This window comes from Meriones unguiculatus, chromosome 10 (genome assembly GCF_030254825.1).
Source record: "Meriones unguiculatus strain TT.TT164.6M chromosome 10, Bangor_MerUng_6.1, whole genome shotgun sequence".
Lineage (NCBI taxonomy): Eukaryota > Metazoa > Chordata > Mammalia > Rodentia > Muridae > Meriones > Meriones unguiculatus.
Window position 1 is genome coordinate 78,147,762 of NC_083358.1, and position 16,945 is coordinate 78,164,706.

General features: G+C 43.0%; 1 protein-coding gene and 1 long non-coding RNA gene across 6 annotated transcripts in view; one reads left to right on the forward strand and one right to left on the reverse strand.

Moving 5' to 3' along the window:
- The window catches only part of LOC132656902 (uncharacterized), a 46,934-nt gene extending 31,745 nt beyond the window's left edge, over positions 1–15,189 (reverse strand). Inside the window, exons 1-2 of one of the 2 annotated variants that reach the window (XR_009594697.1) lie at positions 15,106–15,165; positions 2,265–5,034 (exon numbers count right to left, since the gene is read on the reverse strand). This is a non-coding gene — a long non-coding RNA (uncharacterized LOC132656902). Of the gene's footprint in view, positions 1–2,264; positions 5,035–15,105 lie in introns of those variants that run through there. The other variant, XR_009594695.1, reaches the window with a different exon arrangement.
- Positions 15,190–15,241: 52 nt separating this feature from the next.
- Positions 15,242–16,945, forward strand: part of Ap1ar (adaptor related protein complex 1 associated regulatory protein) — a 33,268-nt gene continuing 31,564 nt past the window's right edge. For 2 of the 4 annotated variants that reach the window (XM_060392716.1, XM_060392717.1), the window contains exon 1: positions 15,505–15,586. In XM_060392716.1, the coding sequence (XP_060248699.1) occupies positions 15,505–15,586 (82 nt within the window). Of the gene's footprint in view, positions 15,587–16,945 lie in introns of all 4 variants that reach the window. The other 2 variants (XM_021648747.2, XM_021648748.2) reach the window with 2 other exon arrangements.

Here is a 16,945-nt window from a genome sequence, read left to right on the forward strand (position 1 = left end):
GTAATAAGTACAGCCAGCATTCTGCTCCTATCAAGCATGCTTCCTTGCCTTGTTGCCATGTCCTCACCACTATGGTGGACTGCATCCTTCTGAATACTAAGCCAAAATATACCCTTTTTCCCCTAAGTTGCTTTTGTCTGGGTATTTTATTACAGCAAGGGTAAAGAAGCTAAGACAAGAAGTTAGCATGTACTCTTTTCCAAGTGCCTGGAAGCAGCATCATCACAAAAGCAATCAACATACCAGAAGCAAGTGCTTGTTTTGCAAGACCCAGTCTCCAATAAAAGGAGCCCAAAGTCCCTAGAGAAATGGCTGATTTTGGTACTAGGCAGGGAACATTCAACATGAACCTGAAATGTCTTCCAGTGCCCAAGTAAAAAACTTCCAGAACCGCACGAAACTCTCCTTTGTCTCTTTCATCTCCATCCCTCCCCCACCTCTCTCTCTTTCTCTCTCTCTTATACACACACACACACACACACACACACACACAGTGAGGAGTAGACTGAAGAGATGATTGAAAGGGCTCTCATCTCAATATCCAACTAGCTGGTATAGTCTGAACTGCAAAGCCTTAAAGGACCCTAGAAAGGGAGCCTGGAAGGATGGCAGCCTGGCAATCTCCCTTTCATTCCTGCCAGCCATGGAGCCTCTTCAGTACATCAGCATATCACTGGACGTCCCTCCTTGGGGGAAAATAGCAGGTGCTGGGTTCACCCTGGAGTATAAGGTTTTCCAAGGTCTGAGAAGTGCTTCTGACAGCAGCACCTGTTTTCCTCTCATTAGAAGATTCTCCAGCCCTTGGGAACTTAAAAGCATTTCTACCCGAGGATCTGCACTCTCTTTGCTGTTGGTCAGCTGCCTGGGTGATGACTGTGAAGACATGATCATGATGAGCACTTGAAGTAACAAAGCAAGAGGAGGACACACTCAGGCTGCTCTAGAAATTGCCTTATGTCTTGGTTTCCCTACTTGTAAATACCAACAGCTAGCTCTCCAAGAGGCAAAACATTGCTGGATAATGTTTTCATGTATGATAATTTATCCATGTAGTGCATAACATTCTTCACCTCCTGTCTGTTACTTTTCTGCCACAAACAAGTGGCTTTCTTTATTTATTTCTTTTAAAGAATGGTTTATATGATTTTTTTCATGTTTTTTTATTTTTTATTTTATTTTTAATTACACTTTATTTACTTTGTATCCCCCCTCCAGTTCCCTCCCTCTTCCCATCCAAATCCCTCCCTTCTCCCCCTTCTCCACACATGCCTCTCCCCAAGTCCACTGGTAGGGGAGGGTTTCTTTTTCTTTCTTCTAATTCTAGTCTGTTAGGTCTCATCAGGAGTGGTTGCATTGTCTTCCTCTGTGGCCTGGTAAGGCTGCTCCCCCCTCAGGGGGAGGTGATCAAAGAGCAGGCTAATCAGGTTTATATGATTTTTAAGTGCCACAAAAGAATACATTAACTGTATTTCTTTTAGTAAAATAAAATTCTTCTCAAAGTTTTCCACAAGTGGCTGGCCTTCTAGATGGAAATTTCCAAAGTATTTTCATTTTCCACAATAACAACTGCATGAGTGGTCAGGCCCCATGAGAGTGTGGAAGCTGGTGATGCCTGGATGATGATGGGGTGACGAGGCCCAGGTGTGGAGCTGTTTTCTGCACCATGCAGTTGGTCTGTTGGGGTTCAAAAACTGTGTTGTCACTGACTGTTGGGAAGGCAAGTTTAGTGCCATAGAAATGTCAGGCATGACGCTGAAGATCTTGAGAACGGAAACTCATCACTTATCCATCCCTCTAAGTAATTTTTAATCAGTTACTTACATAACTGTTTGCAACCAGGATGTCAGTGAGGAAAGCTTAAATTCTGGAATCCCTGAACATCTTTTTGTTGTTGTTTGTTTTTGTTTGTTTGTTTGTTTGTAAAGTTCCCTGCCTCTGCTTCTCTTCCATCACCAAAGCAGAATACCAAGAAACAGGGAATAGATCCAAGTGGGAGGCAAGAGGAGCTTCTCAAGAACCCTTCGGGATGTCTGCTCAGCATTCCTGTGTTCTTCTCAAGTTCTTTACAATGCCTGTCTTAATTTGACTAAATAAACATCTGGCCAAAACCCATTTCTTGCATTTAATACCTCTTTCTATAATATTTCAAAATGCTTTGCTGTCCTGCTCAGATGGTTCTTGCTGCATCCTAGGTAGTTTGGGAGTTTAATGTAATAGCTTAAAATAAAAGAAACATGGTAAAAAAGTTCACTGACATTAGGAAGTGGTGGCACATGCCTTTAATTCCAGCATTTGGGAGGCAAAGACGGGTGGGTCTCCGAGATTGAGGCCAGCCTGGTCTAGAATGAGTTTCAAGACAGCCAGTGCTACACAGAGAAACCATGTCTCAACAAAACAAAAAGCAAACAAAAAGAAGTTTAGTGGAAGCCATTCAGATCATATCCACCCTGTCACTTGCACAGTCATCTCTACAGCCCCCACTCCCTGTGGCAATGGGCCATTGAAAAGGTGATTGGCCTGTTCTTTGATCACCTCCCCCTGAGCGGGGAGCAGCCTTACCAGGCCACAGAACATGACAATGCAACCACTCCTGATGTGATCTGATAGACTAAGATCAGAAGGAAGGAGAGGAAGACCTCCCTTATCAGTGGACTTGGGGAGGGGCATTCATGAAGAAGGGGGTGGGAGGGTGAGTACAGGAGGGGAGAAGGGAAGGGCTTATGGGGGATACAAAGTGAATAAAGTGTAATTAATGAAATTAAATTAAATTTAAAAAAAAAGAAAGAAAAGGTGATTCCCTCCCAGGGTTCAAGAAGGGAAGGAAAGTACCAGAAATGATGGGTTTCCACATCCATTTGAAGGAAATAATGACCGAGGTCTTGTAGGAGAGAACCAAAGAAGAGTTTAGCCACAGATGATTGCCTCAGGTAGATTGGAGCTTCCCACAAAAACACCTCATGCCTAAGTGCTTCCATGTTTGATCTTAAAGAGACAAGCAAATTTCTGTCAGGAGCCTACTGTTCCCATAGCAACACCAGCAGCACAGCACAGAGCCATCCATGGTCCCTGGGCTGCCCAAAGGCAGAGACTTTGAAAAGTGGAGGAAATTGAAAAGGGCTCTCACTAGGAATTGCCCCCCTTAAGAATTTACATATGTATGTAACATACATACAAAAGTACATACTACATGATACTTTCATTGAAATGGGATTGTGAACCTGGTTATTTAAGCATTTTTATCACTGAACTTGAATTACCACAGAGTGAAAACTGACAATATGGTCCAAATATCAAATTGGAATCCTTATAGCAGCATATTTCCTGTTTTGCATACAGACTGTACATTCTATATTTTAATTACTACTAAGCAAGCACTATTATGACTGAGACAAGGTTTCACTATGTGGTCCAAGCTAGTAGCTAGTCCTCACTCAGATGCTCAGATAACAGGAAGGGCTACCCACCTATTCCATATATAGCAGTTTGCCAGCTATTATGACTGAATATAAACAAAGATCCCTTCTGAATTGTGAGCTATCACAGCAACTTGATAATTTTTAAGTCTACTGTTGATATAGTCCAGTGAAAATGGCTACTTAGTCTAGGTTTTTCTTGAATTCTTTGCTTATTTGTTAATACATGGTAAAAGATAAGAAAAAGCCATTAACAACTTCGAGCTGCTAGAACAGGGAGAAACAGTTTTCTCTAAGTGTGGCCCCCGGCAAGTCAACCGTGGGGGAGTAGAAGACCACACATCCAATAGACAGGTCATCCAGACAAAAGCTAAACAGAAAAATGCTGCAGCTAAATGATGTCATAAATCAAATGGACCCAGCCAATGTTTACAGACCATTTCACTCAAATAAGAAAGAATATAACTTCTCAGTACTTCATGGAAACTTCTTCAAAGTGACAATATACTTGGACAAAAAACACATCTCAACAGACAAGAAAACTGAAACAGCATCCCACCCAACCACTGTGAATTAAAGCTGGATATCAACAACAACAGAAACAAAAGAAAGCTTACTCATGAAACTCATGACAACTGAACCGCTCACTGCTGAGTGAAAAATGAGCCAGGAAATTAAAGAAATTTTAAACTTTTTAGAATTGAATGAAAATGAAAATGCAGCATACCCAAACCCCACAGAACACAATGAAGACAGTTCTAGTTCGTAGCACTAAATGCTTATATAAAAATATTGGAGAGATCTCATACTAGTAACTTAACAACATGCCTGAAAGTTCTAGAACACACACACACACAAAAGAAAAAGAAATCACACCCAAAAGGAGTAGACAGCAAGAAATAATCAATAAAACTAAGGTTGATTCTCTGAGAAAAATCAGTAAAATTGATAAACTCTTAGGAGGAGGAGAAGGAGAAAGGAGGAGGAAGAGATGACTGCCTTCAGGACTCCAGGCACAGACTCACCAGAGAGAGTCTCTGTGCAGGGGGCTTCTGTCTCTAGCAAGGGAAGGGATCTTACTAAACTACTGCAGGCAAGGGAAGGGATCTTACTAAACTACTGCAGGCAGAGGGAACTCAACCCTGTCTCGGCCTCCAAGACCACGCTGCAGTCAGCAATTGCTGTGGCAGTTTCCAGCCTGCAGACAGTCGGTAATCGAGACCACTTCAGAGACTGGATGCTCCGGAAGTCATCGAATGGTAAAGCTTCTCCGACCCGCAGACTCACTCTGCTGGGAACAGCTCTAGGTTGGCATTCTGAGGACTTCTAGAGCTTAGAATAGGTAACACTTCTCAGAGCGGTGGCTAGCCTCCTGTCTTTGTTCAGAGGTCAAACATATTTCGTTCAAATCACAAAAGCGCCTTGGTGAGGGGTGGGACAGAACCCCGCTGGGATAGCAGAAGGTGTCCACCAGCTGCCTCTGTAGCCTCACAGTAGCTTGGACAGAGGTGTCAAAAGCACGCATGAGAAAAAAAAAGACAGTATCCTCTCCAAGCGGTTCTGGTGACACTGGGTGAAGTTCTAGGGCTTTTAACAGAACAAAGCACCATCCTCTCTTGTCCTGCACAAAAGTAATAAAAATAAAATCACAACGTATCGAAGACCTTAAGGCAAACCTGCAACTCTGAAGTGTCCGGGGGTAACAGGCAAGATTTTGAACCCAGGTCCCCCTGTGCAGCTAGAGCAAGCACTCTGCTCCTCGGAGCTTCTCTAGCCCAAGGCTTTCCTAGCTTAAGGACCGCAGCCCACAGTACTGCTGTTCTTCGCTTTGCAATATTGCAATACACCAGGACGACTTTTCTTGTTGGGGAGAATTGTGACCAAAAGCCACATCTGGGTAACTACAAACAAAACTGAACTCCGGTTCTCTGAGGCGACATGGCTCCCCCTTTTGGCTGAACAGAAAGCAGCAGCTAGCCTGTCTACCGCATCTCACCACTAGCCTCTGTGTAAAGCTTTACTTGTTAACGACCTAATGATGCACTCTAGTTTTTAACATAGGCCTAGAGTTTTAGCCTTCATTTAAAAGGCAAGTGATTTGGTTTTGCCTGAAGTACTTGGATGGTTTTTACCATAACATTAAAAATTGTATGTATTATTATAAAATTATTATCATCATTATCATGTCTGGGGTGGAAAGTGTGTGCTATGGTGTGTTGGGGAGCTCATGTCATTGTGTGGGGGCTGGGGCTCTCGTAGTGTTATAAATGTGATGTCATTTTTCTCTTTTCACTTTTCTGGGTGTTCGGGGGATTAAACTGGGGTCAGTAGGCTTATGCAACAAACAGTTTACCAGCTGAGCCATCTCACTGCTCCATTTTTTAAATAAAATGTAAATTTTTGTATACAAATTTTAAGACAACTTGATTGATATCTTATCAAAAAACTTGAAAGGGTTTGTATAAGGAGGGGAAAACAGCTGCTGATTGTTTTATGTAACTGCTGCCATTTACTGTCTTCCGTTCTGGTGAGGATGCCTTAGAAAGAGTAGCAGACCTTGCTAAATCAGCAGTGTATACGTGAGAGTGAGGTGTATCTGCTTAGGGATAAACAGTAAACAATGCGAGCTTCACAGACCACGTGACTTCTGATGCAGCTTTTGAAATGTTTGGATAAAGTATGAAATCAACCCAGTATGGGGAAAACAACCATTCTTCCAGCAAGGCTGTTTCTGAACATTGGAATTTAAGTCCATTACATTTCACTGGATTTTAATAGATATTTGTATACTGATTTTTTTGGCAAAAAAAAAAAAAAAAAAGTGCCTTAGTTTTTGAGCTATGCAAAGTGGGTAGAGAGCAAGACGGCCAGGACCAGCCGGCTTGAGTCTGTGTCTCCCACTTGGCCATACATCCTGAGCTCCAGCCTGGTTTTCAGTAGTTTCCAGTTCATCCCACGGTGAATATCCTGGAGTGCCTCAAACCAAAGCCACTTAAAACTAACTCACAACATGTGTCTCATCCAGTCCATCTGACTGCCTGTCAAAAGCCACTGTTTGTGTTCACTGCACATCATCTCCAGTCATCCAGGCTTGACAAGCCAGAACTCAGGGAACTTTAAGTCAGGACCCTCGTCGAGTTCTGTCTTGTTTTGAGAATGTCATTGCTTTCGGTTCTCATCTCCAGCATCTGAGTTGAGGCCTGTACTGTCTCTGTGGCCCTGACACTGGCTTCCTTCTCCCAATGTGTCCAGCATGGCTGTTGTTGGCTAATAGCACAAGTCCTAAAGTGCTCCTGCAATTGTGTCACTGTAGAATTGTAACACTTTCTCTTCCTCTATCAGTTACCAAATTGGATATAACCCTTTTCAACTGGTAGTGAAGGCCATCCAGACATTATCTCAAATATGTTTCTAGTCTTGTCTCATTCTAAATGAATCTGCTTTAATAAGCAAGTGGTGGGCACTCCACTGGACACACTGTTACAATAATAAGCAAAAAAAACAAAAACAAAACAAAAAAAAAACGGCACAATTCTGCCTTGTCTGCAGTCTAGCTATAGGAAAACAATATTAGTCAAGGTGTCCTGTAAAGACAGAAGATAAAACTGGTGGCAAAGCATTATGAAGTGATCCTCTCAAAGAACAGATGGAACCTTCCTTGTAAAGTTTCCCACAACGTGAAACTATCACCTGAGGCATGTCTTCACTACAGAAAAAGATGTCACTAAAACGCAGGTGCTTGGGTGGCAACAGTGGAACCTACCAGCTCATCCTTCCACACTAGTTCCAGCAATATGAATCGTTTCCATGGAATGAGGAGACTCTGCTTTGTAGCTATGCATTCCCTATTGCTGGTTACATTTCTCTATGCAGGATGTGACAAAAATAAAGATACTTCCCAGTGTGTCCAGGACATCACAACACCCACCACATTTACACCCTCTTGAAAGCATGCCTGGGAGAAATACTCCAACAAGAGGGGAAAAATACCCCTACAGACTCTGAGATCTGTAGAAAATAAGATTCTAGAAAGCTTTACGTTATTGCAGTGATGTTTCTGCACGTCTCCCTCTGTATGTCAATGCCTGTAGAATTGTGTGCTCTAAACACGAGTGGCCACACAGGGAGTAGGGCTGGTCTCAGCCTTGGGCCGAGAAGCTTTTTACAATATGCGCAGCAGAGATTCCTGGCTGGTCACAGTGCAGAGAATACGGTTCTGGTGAACGGATGCTCAGCTTTAAATAGAACATCTATACCACCCCCTCCAGGACCCAGGTAGCATTGCAGAATAGGGAGAAAAAAAATGAAAGCGTTAAGGCTGGGCTGCAGTGAAGTGCTGTCTTCTGAGTACGACATGATCATAGCAATCAGGAACACAGGGGAGCTGTGTCCCACTCACGATTGGGCCCTTCAGCATTTCGTCGCTGATAAGGGGTGGGCTCATGAGGCCCCACCCCTCCCTAAGAAGCTTAATGGTTGCCAGGGGAGAGGCTATTATTTTCTTCAGCGATATAGCCTCTAGTAAGCTGTCCATGCTCCCGTAAATAACCGTTCACCCATGTGCGTGGAAGCGACCCTAATTAAAACTCAGTGGGTCAAACAGAAAATGACACAAAAGTAGGAGGGAGGTTAGTGAGGAAGAAAAGAAGGGTCAACAGGAGTAGGAAATGAAAAAGAGAAGGTAATGGAGAGTGAATGTGATACATCTTATACATAGAACATAGTGATTATAATGCACTGTGTTTTTGTATGAAATTGCTAAACAGTTAAAGAAACATGAATATCTTATTTTATGTCAGTTATACCTCAGTAAAGTCTTAATGCTTAGCCATTCCTTTTTGTAAAATTAGTTTTTGGTGAGGATGCACGCACACTCACACACACACACACACACACACCAGCATTCCACAGAAGTCAGAGAAGAGCTTGTAGGAAGCAGCTCTCCTTCCACCATATGGGGTCTGGGGTCAAATTCAGGTCACCAGGCTAGGTAGCAAGCACAGTGCCCTCTGAACCATCATCTTGCCAGCCCTGTTTGGTTGGTTTGTTTGTTGACTGTTTCTTTTATTTTGATGTTGGCTGTGGTTAGTGTTTGTGTGCTTGTCTACTTTTGGTTTTGCTGTGGTGAAGTTATTTATATCCTGTGGTTTATTTTTTTTTGGGGGGTGTGTAGTTAACCTCTTTGGGTAGGAGTTTCCCCTCTGCTATCTTTTGTAGGGGTGGGTTTGTGCACAGATATTGCTTCGATTTGATTCTGTCTTGGTCTTGTTTTCTTTATCTATGGTGATTGAATGTTTTGCTTGGTATAGTAGACTGGATTGGCATCTGTGGGCATCTGCCCAGGCCCTTCTGGTCTCTGATGAGAAGTCAGGTATGATTCTGATAGGTTTACCATCATACATTACTTGACCTTTTTCCCTTGCAGCTTTTAATACTTTTTCTTTGTTCTGCACATTTAGGTGTTTTGATTACATGTTGAGAGGATTTTCTTTTCGGGTCTAATCTATTTGGTGTTCTGTAGGCCTCTTGTATGCTTATAAACATCTCTTTCTTTAGATTGGAGAAATGTTATTCTATTATTTTGTTTAAAATATTTTCTGGTCCTTGGAGCCAGGATCCTTCTCTTTATTCTATTCCTATTATTCTTAAGTTTCATCTTTTCATGGTGTCCTTGATTTCTTGGATGTCTTATGTAAGAATTTTTTAGATTTAACATTTTCTTTGATACCTGAGATTCTTTCCTCCATCTCTTATATTCTGTTAGCAATGCTTACCTTTGTAGTTCTTGTTTTCTTTCCTAAATTTTCCCTCTCCAGGATTTCCTCACTGTATGCTTTCTTTATTGTTTCTAGTTCTATCTTCAGATCTTGAACCATTTTATTTTCTTCACCTGTTTGCATTTTCCTGCATTTATTTAAATGATTTGTTCATTTCCTTCACCTCTTTGTTTGTATTTTCCTGTATTTCTTTGAGTGATTTATTATTTCCCTCTCTAAAGCCATGTCTAAAGGCTTCAATCTGTTTAACTGTATCTTCCTGTATTTCTTTATGGATTATATTCGTTTCCTCTGTTATCATTTTCATAAGCATTAGATTTAAAGACATTTTCTTGTGTTTCACTTGTGCTAGGGTATCCGGGCTGCTTGCTGTGGGATAGCTGGGTTCTGGAGATGCCATATTGCTCAGCCTTTCATTGTGTTTTTACCCTGGCCTTTATCCATTTGGTTGTCTTCGGCACTGTCTGATAGTTCCTGGTGCCCGCTGAAGTTCTGGGGAGGTTGGTGGGTGAGAGCCCTGAGCAGGAAGCTGGATATTCCCGAAGGAGCCCTCCTAGGATTGGTGGGTATAGGAGGGTGGTTCTCAGGGAACTGCCTGTGGCTCTCCTCAGATGTATGATCCTGAGGAATAACTGGACTCCTTGGGAGCTTGGAGGCTCTCCTTTCTCCAGGGCAAGTCAGCTGCTCTGCCACCAGAGTTCTAGATGCCCAGACACTGTGCTCAGATACTGTGCTTGCTGGGCACAGCAATCTGGGAGAACCTGTGAGCCCAGAGGTCTGGCTAGTTTCCCTAGGGAGGCAGGTTGAGCTCTGAAGAGGTGGCTGAGGCTATTTCCATGGATCCCTGGCATCAGGAAGCTGGAGTTGGAGCCATGTACCCCCCGCCCCCGGTACCCAGAAGATATCTACAGGATGGTGAGTGTAGGCAGATGGCCAGAGGCAGAGACCAAATGCTGGAAGGAACTTGGGAGCTTTTCCCAGGATTGGCTTGGTGACCTAAGGTTGGACCTGCTCATTTCCCTCACAGTGGGCCCTCCTCTCACCTGGAAAGACAGACAATGGTATTTTGGGGTCCATAGCCCAGACTGTTGATCTCTCTGCAATCACTGATGACTTGCTGTTCAGACACCGTACATAATTGGTGCCACCATCTTAGATCCTCTCCCTAAGTTTCTCTCTTAGCCCGACTATCACACAATTGAGACTTTTACATTTGTTTAATAATAAATTCCACAACACAATAACTAAGCAATTATTACTCTATTCTTAACCCTCGAAGCTAATTTGGCTTCTTCCGAATATACATCCCAGAGATATTTGCACTTTGTAGTTTTTTTTTTTTTTTCTTTCTTTCTGAGCTCTCTCCTGGTCCTTCCCAGACCACTGCCTGTGGCTCAATCCCCTACTTCTTTCTCTAACTCCTCCTCCCCAGGCTGGCAGGAAGTCCAGCCCTATTCTCTGCCCTGCTCAGCTAATGCCTATAAGCTGCTTTATTGGCATACCAGGGGACAATTGGGGAGTAATTTATACAACATTGAGACAAGAGAGTCTCAGAACAAGGAGCACAGCCAGATATGGGGACAGGATACAGAAATCAACATTTGAATTACACAATAACCTGATGCCTACCCCTTTCCACTGTCCTGTCCATATGGCATTAGGTGGATGAACAGGAAGGAGTCACACCACTTTCCCACAGTGCTGAGCATCCCCTGTCCAGGGAATCAGTTCAAAGAAGGCACCTTCAATTGTTGTTTTTCTCTGTTATGGAAGATAGCATGTGTCCACAGCATGAAGAAACCATCTCAGAAATTGGTGTCTACCTTCAAGAGATTTCTAAATCTTCAAATTTCCTACTTGTTCAGTGTTCAGGGGTTTTCTGGTGTGGTAGCTGTTTCCTGTAATAGCTAAGTCTATGTGACCTTAGAATTTCCTTCTAGCTTTAAGCACCACTAACTGACAGTGATTCTCTGTGCTAAGTTCTCTCTGTTCTAATTAGTAATGTGGTTTCTGGCTTGCCATGAGGAGATCTGAGACAAACTCTACCCAATAAATGCAATACTTGTATAATCATTTGTGTGAATGCCACTTTTGTGAAATGAAAATGTTTGGCAAGCAAAGAGGGAAGCAAATGACCTAGTGTCTTGTACTGAACAATGTTGAGCAATTAAGCTATTTTACCACATGCCCATAAAGGCAGACAACAAGCTGCTACTATTCAGTTGAGTAATTACCTTTTGTGTCTTTAAACATACTTCCGCGTGCTTATTTTCTTTGAAGAGCATGCATATAGTTCATTTCTCTATTTAACTATACAAATGTAAAGACTATCATGAAGAGGAAGAAATTCATCCCACTCTGTTTTGCAGGTCTTTCTGTGTGCTTGCTCTGTGCTTGTGTTTCTTTACCCCTATTAAAACCCTGTCTTCATCTCTAGAGAATTTATAAGTAGCTGAAGTACTTCATGTATTGGTATAAGAGGGAGTTAGGCAGTGTTGGTCAACTTAAACATGAACGGAATAATTGGTCTTTCACACGTTATTTTTTAAAGCCAACTAAACAAGATGTTCAGAATCATGATGGCAGATTCTTGCATTAAGATTGTTCTGCTTGGGTTTTCAAGATAAGATACTGCTACTTATAGAAGTAGCTTTTATTCACCTGATTCAGTCGTTTTCTCGGAGGCTTATTGTCTCCTGCCTGCTAATCTAGGAAATTCATCTACAGCTGGTAGTTCACAAGCAGTGTTTCCTCTTATCTCATTGGATACTTTAATTTTTAGTCACCCCGAAAGAGGCAGATTATGAGGCAGACAAAGGCTGAAAATTGAATAATTTTTCCTTTTATTCAGGACATATCCTCCACCACCTGCACCCCTACCCAGAAACAGGATCTTACCATGTAATTCTAGCTGTCCTAGACCTCACTAAGTAGACTAGGCTGGCCTAGAATTCACAAACATCCATCTGCCTCTGCCTCATGAATTCTGGGATTAAGGGTCTGCACCACTATGTCTGGCTAAGAAGCATGTTTTCTTAAAGCCCGATGTCAAGCTTTGAGGGCAAGTCTAAAAGGTTGAATTCTGGAAGAGGAAGCATTTCTCTTTCATCCTGGTAGAGGACGTTTCTACAGAAACTACAAGGTCCACTTAGTAATCAAAAACATTCCCAACTGGGGTATGAAATGTCCATATAGTACAGTGTAGGGATGAATATACTAAACAGTTAATAGACATTTAATCCTCACAAGGCAAATTTTTAAATATTTTTATTTTGTTGATAAGGTTTGTTGTAATTTCAGTTCTCTGCCTGTGTTTGGTAATCTAAACCATGAAGTGAATTAAAATAACTGTGTCCCTGTTTGGTAATGAAGAACACAGAATTTCTCCTCAGAACTGGTATTCTGAACAACTAGCCTGAACAACTAGCCTGAACAACTAGCATTATCACACACTATTCAAAAAGTATTTTCCTCTATTATTAGTTTACCAAAATATTTCTGATGATACATAATATAAATATACCAACAAACAAACTTACCATCCTTCACATATTACTCATTTAGTGATTATTGATAAATATTTCCCATTGATTTTCCATAATGACTTTCACTGTCTGAAGCTCAAAAGAGTGCTAATTCACTGCACCTTTGCAAAGAATGGTTATTTCATTTGCAAACCTTTTTTTTTTTAACTTGACAGGTAAATGACTTATTATTTTAAGTTGCTTAGATTTGCTTAGTGAAGTTTGTTTTTATTCATTTGGCAATTGATTATGAAGACAATGCACATCCTCAACTAAGACCTGATTTAACCAATGTTAGCATTTACTTTTCATGGAGGTTTCTAAGAGCACCTATCAGAAGTGCACCTATCTGAAGCTGTAATTCCTTAAGTTTTGTTGCTGTTTTTGAGAAAGGGTCTCACCATGTTACTGTATATGAACTTCAGTATGTATATCTCAGTTTGAAGCTGGCCTCAAACTCACAGAAATCTACCTGGTTCTGCCTCCTCACTGCTGGAGATAAAGGTATGCACCACCATGTCCAGACCATTTCTTAAGCTTCTTAAACTAGCAATTATCATGGTGTCACACAGAGTTTCAGGAAGTAATAAAGAGGGGATGGAGATACGGGTTAGAGGACCTGAGTTGGGTTCCCATCACCTACCTATGGTCACTTATAACCACCTGTAACTCCAGCTTGTGGCGATCCAATGCCTTTTTCTGGCCTCCCTGGGCATCTGCAAGCATATGGTACACACCTACACACATACATACACACACACACACACACACACACACACACATTTTAAAAGAAGTAATACAGAGTACCTTAAACTACTTTCCCACAATAGCAGTATCTGACAAAACCACAGTGCAGTATCACTAGTGAGGGTACAGTGGTATCCACAGAGCCAAAATTCAGACTTCCTATCATAGACTCACTTCTCATTACCTGCCCCATGAACCCTTTACTGTTTGTCATTTGCACAACTCTCTCTTTTTAATTTTTTTCTGTAAGCATAATTGTGTAATATGTAAGCTTTACAATCTGTTTTTTAATTTAGCATAATTTTCTGCAGACTCATTCACTCAAGGCATGTTCATCAACAATATGGGTAAATTCCATAGGATGCATGTATCAGCTTCCTTAAACATTTATAGTTCCATTTCTAAGACTACTTTATTACTATTGATTGCAGGTACTGAAAAAGAGAAGGAAAGCACAGTGGCAATTTAGGAAACCAGTAAGTCATTTCACTGGCATCCAATGAGCTGTAAGTTTGTGTGCTTTGATACCAAAGAGCCATGTACAGTAGTTAAGTTCTAAACTGAAATCCTGGTTGGCCTTAATAATAGTAAGAACCAACAAAATGAGTAGTTCAAATAATGTTTTATCATTAGTACTATTTTTTCAATGTAATTAGTTCACTTGCAGTAAAGAAGGTGAAAATAGTAGGATCTGGTTGTCAATGAAGCATGTTATCCACAGAACTAGTCAATTATGAAACTATGCCTTATATCCAATTGGGGTGGGGGCAGAGTTTCATTACATACTCATGGCTGGCCAGAAACTGGCTCTATAGACCAGGCTGTTTTCCAACTCAGAGGCACTCCTGCCTTCTGCTTTTAAAGTTACCTGGTGTCTGAGAGTGGGTTTTAAAGTAGCATTTGAGGACATGGATCTTTCCCCCAACTTGCTCTCATCTTGGGACAGTATATTTGAATTGGAAACGGCTAAGTGCGCCTGAAAACCACAAGACCTTTTGCTGATTTCCGCTGGATCTCAACTTCTACACCTGAAATTACACGAGAGGGAGGGAGGGAGGGAGGAAGGAAGGAAGGAAGGAAGGAAGGAAGGAAGGAAGGAAGGAAGGGAGGGAGGGAGGAGAAAAACAAGTCTCACACAGCCCAAGCTGACCTCCAACTTTTGATGTGTATTTGAGGGTGACCCTGAACTATGTACGATTCTGCTTCCATCTCTCAAGTACTGGGCTTGCAGATTTTCCACACCTCTACCAACTAAGTAAGCTACATTCCCAATCTGGGAAATTTTCGTTTTTGATAAAAAGAAAACCTAGCTAGTGGTACACCATTAACATCTCTCCAATACGCTGGCAGTGTAAAGAACAGTGGCAACGCAAACGGGAGTATCTGAAGACTAAAATAACCTCCTGGTGCATTCTAAGCAATGGCAACGAGTCCTTAGCCTCTACCTCCAGCTGCGGTGCAGTGCTGGAACCCACTTGCTGGGTGACTTCCGACTTACTCCCGCAGGCGGGAGGCTCGCATGCTTTAGGGACAAAGCTCGAAGGCTGAGCTTGCGCTCGAGGCTCCCTGCTCGACCGCTACGAAGACAGCAAAAACGACGCAGAGAGAAGGCAACGGACTATCCGGGATCAGGATTCAACCTACCACACCAGCGGCAGAGCACAGCGTCTCCTACCACACTGAGACAGCCAAACCGGAGGCCAGCGGAAATGACGCACGCGCCGGCCGCCGGAAGCGGGGCCGCCGGAAGCGTGTCCAATGGCAGCGCTGAAGCGGTAGGGGGCGTGGCGGCACGGGCCTCCCGCGGCTGCCGGGGCGGAGACGGGCGCGGGCTGGTGCCGAGCAGGCCATGCGGACAGCTGGCGACCTGGGACCCCACGGCCCTGCGCTGGTCCCTCGAGCCGCGGTAGCCCGGAGCCCGCGGGCCTAGCGGCGGCCTTTGTTCCCTCCGTCGCCGTCTGCCGCGCTCCGGTCGGCGCGGATGCAGCTGCTCCGCCTGGGCTCGCGCTCGGGGCTGCAGGAGGAGCGGCGGCGCCGGGCGGGATGCGATGGGGAACTGCTGTTGGACGCAATGCTTCGGGCTGCTCCGCCGGGAAGCCGGTCGGCTGCAGCGAGCGGGCGGAGGGTAAGCGGCAGCGGAGGCCCGGGATGCCCGGCCGGGGTTCGGCGGTGGTGGTGCTCGCCGCCCCCGTCCAAGCTACCTGTCCCCAAGGACTCGCCTCGGGACGCACCCGGCACTGCCGCCTGGACACACCCTGCTTTGAGTTTATTTAATGCCAAAGCTTCTGTCTGTGTATTTGATCTTCATTTTGGGCCTTGACTGAGCAAGTGAAAATCTGGTTCCAATGTTGATGCCTCAGGTGCATTTTAAGAAGTCACTTGTGCTCCAGGCTCTGCTAGGTAAAGAGCTGTCAGATCACAGTGCATACTGGGCATTTAAGTACTTGGTGCTGCTGAATACGAGTCTGTTCATAGTAATACTTAGAAATTTGGAAAGGAATTTGTGATTGCTGCTACTCCCATGCTTGGCAAGCTAGGCAAAGTATCGCCGAACATCAACATCACTTCTCTTGTGTGAAGGTGTGATATGCTTAAGATTTTTTTCCATCTACGCTAGCCAATAGAAAATGAAATTTGATGGTATTTCATTGTTGTACCTGAAAAGGGGGTGAGGGTCGCGTAGGTGACGTTGATTTTTATTGTTACCGAGTATTTCCGAGAAATTTCAACCTAGAACCGGAAATCTAGGACAGGCACTTTAAGTAAAGAACGTGTCTACTGTGTACTTTCTTAAGCGTCGTGCTAAATTTTCAGCCAGTAGCATTGTATCGCAAAGTCTTCAGCAAACACAACCTGCATGCAACGAAGCGAGTTGTAATTCAAATCTTTGGGTCATGGAGACATAAAATATGATTTAGCAATCAGTCAGTGTGTCACTTACGATACAAAGTAGCTAAGGCTTTACATTATGCATTCCTGGAATGGGAGTGGATGAACTAAAAAGATTTGTGCTTAGTTTGGTATTTTCATTTTCCTCATTTCCATACTGTTACTTTCACAGGAGTGTGACAACTGCTTTGTGATCCAAAATCATATTATCCTAAGTGTTGTATGGATAAACCCGTTCATTAAGCTGTGCAAAAAGGCTCATGGGAAAACTGGTCAGAACACCATCTTTAGCTTTATTATCATGGGTTATTTGGATGCTGTAACGTTTGAACTCTGGGAAGGAGTGTTTTGAATTCTGTGGTAGACAAAATGTGCTTAAGATTTATTTATTATTTATACAGCATTCTGCCTGCATGTATGCCTCTACACCAGATCTCACTGTAGATGGTTATGAGCCACCATGTGGTTGCTGGGAATTGAACTCAGGACCTTTGAAAGAACAGCCAGTGCCCTTAACCTCTGAGCCATCTCTCCAGCCTCCAGACAAAATGTTCTTATATTTGACTTTGGAGTACTTTGGGTTCTGTAAGAATCT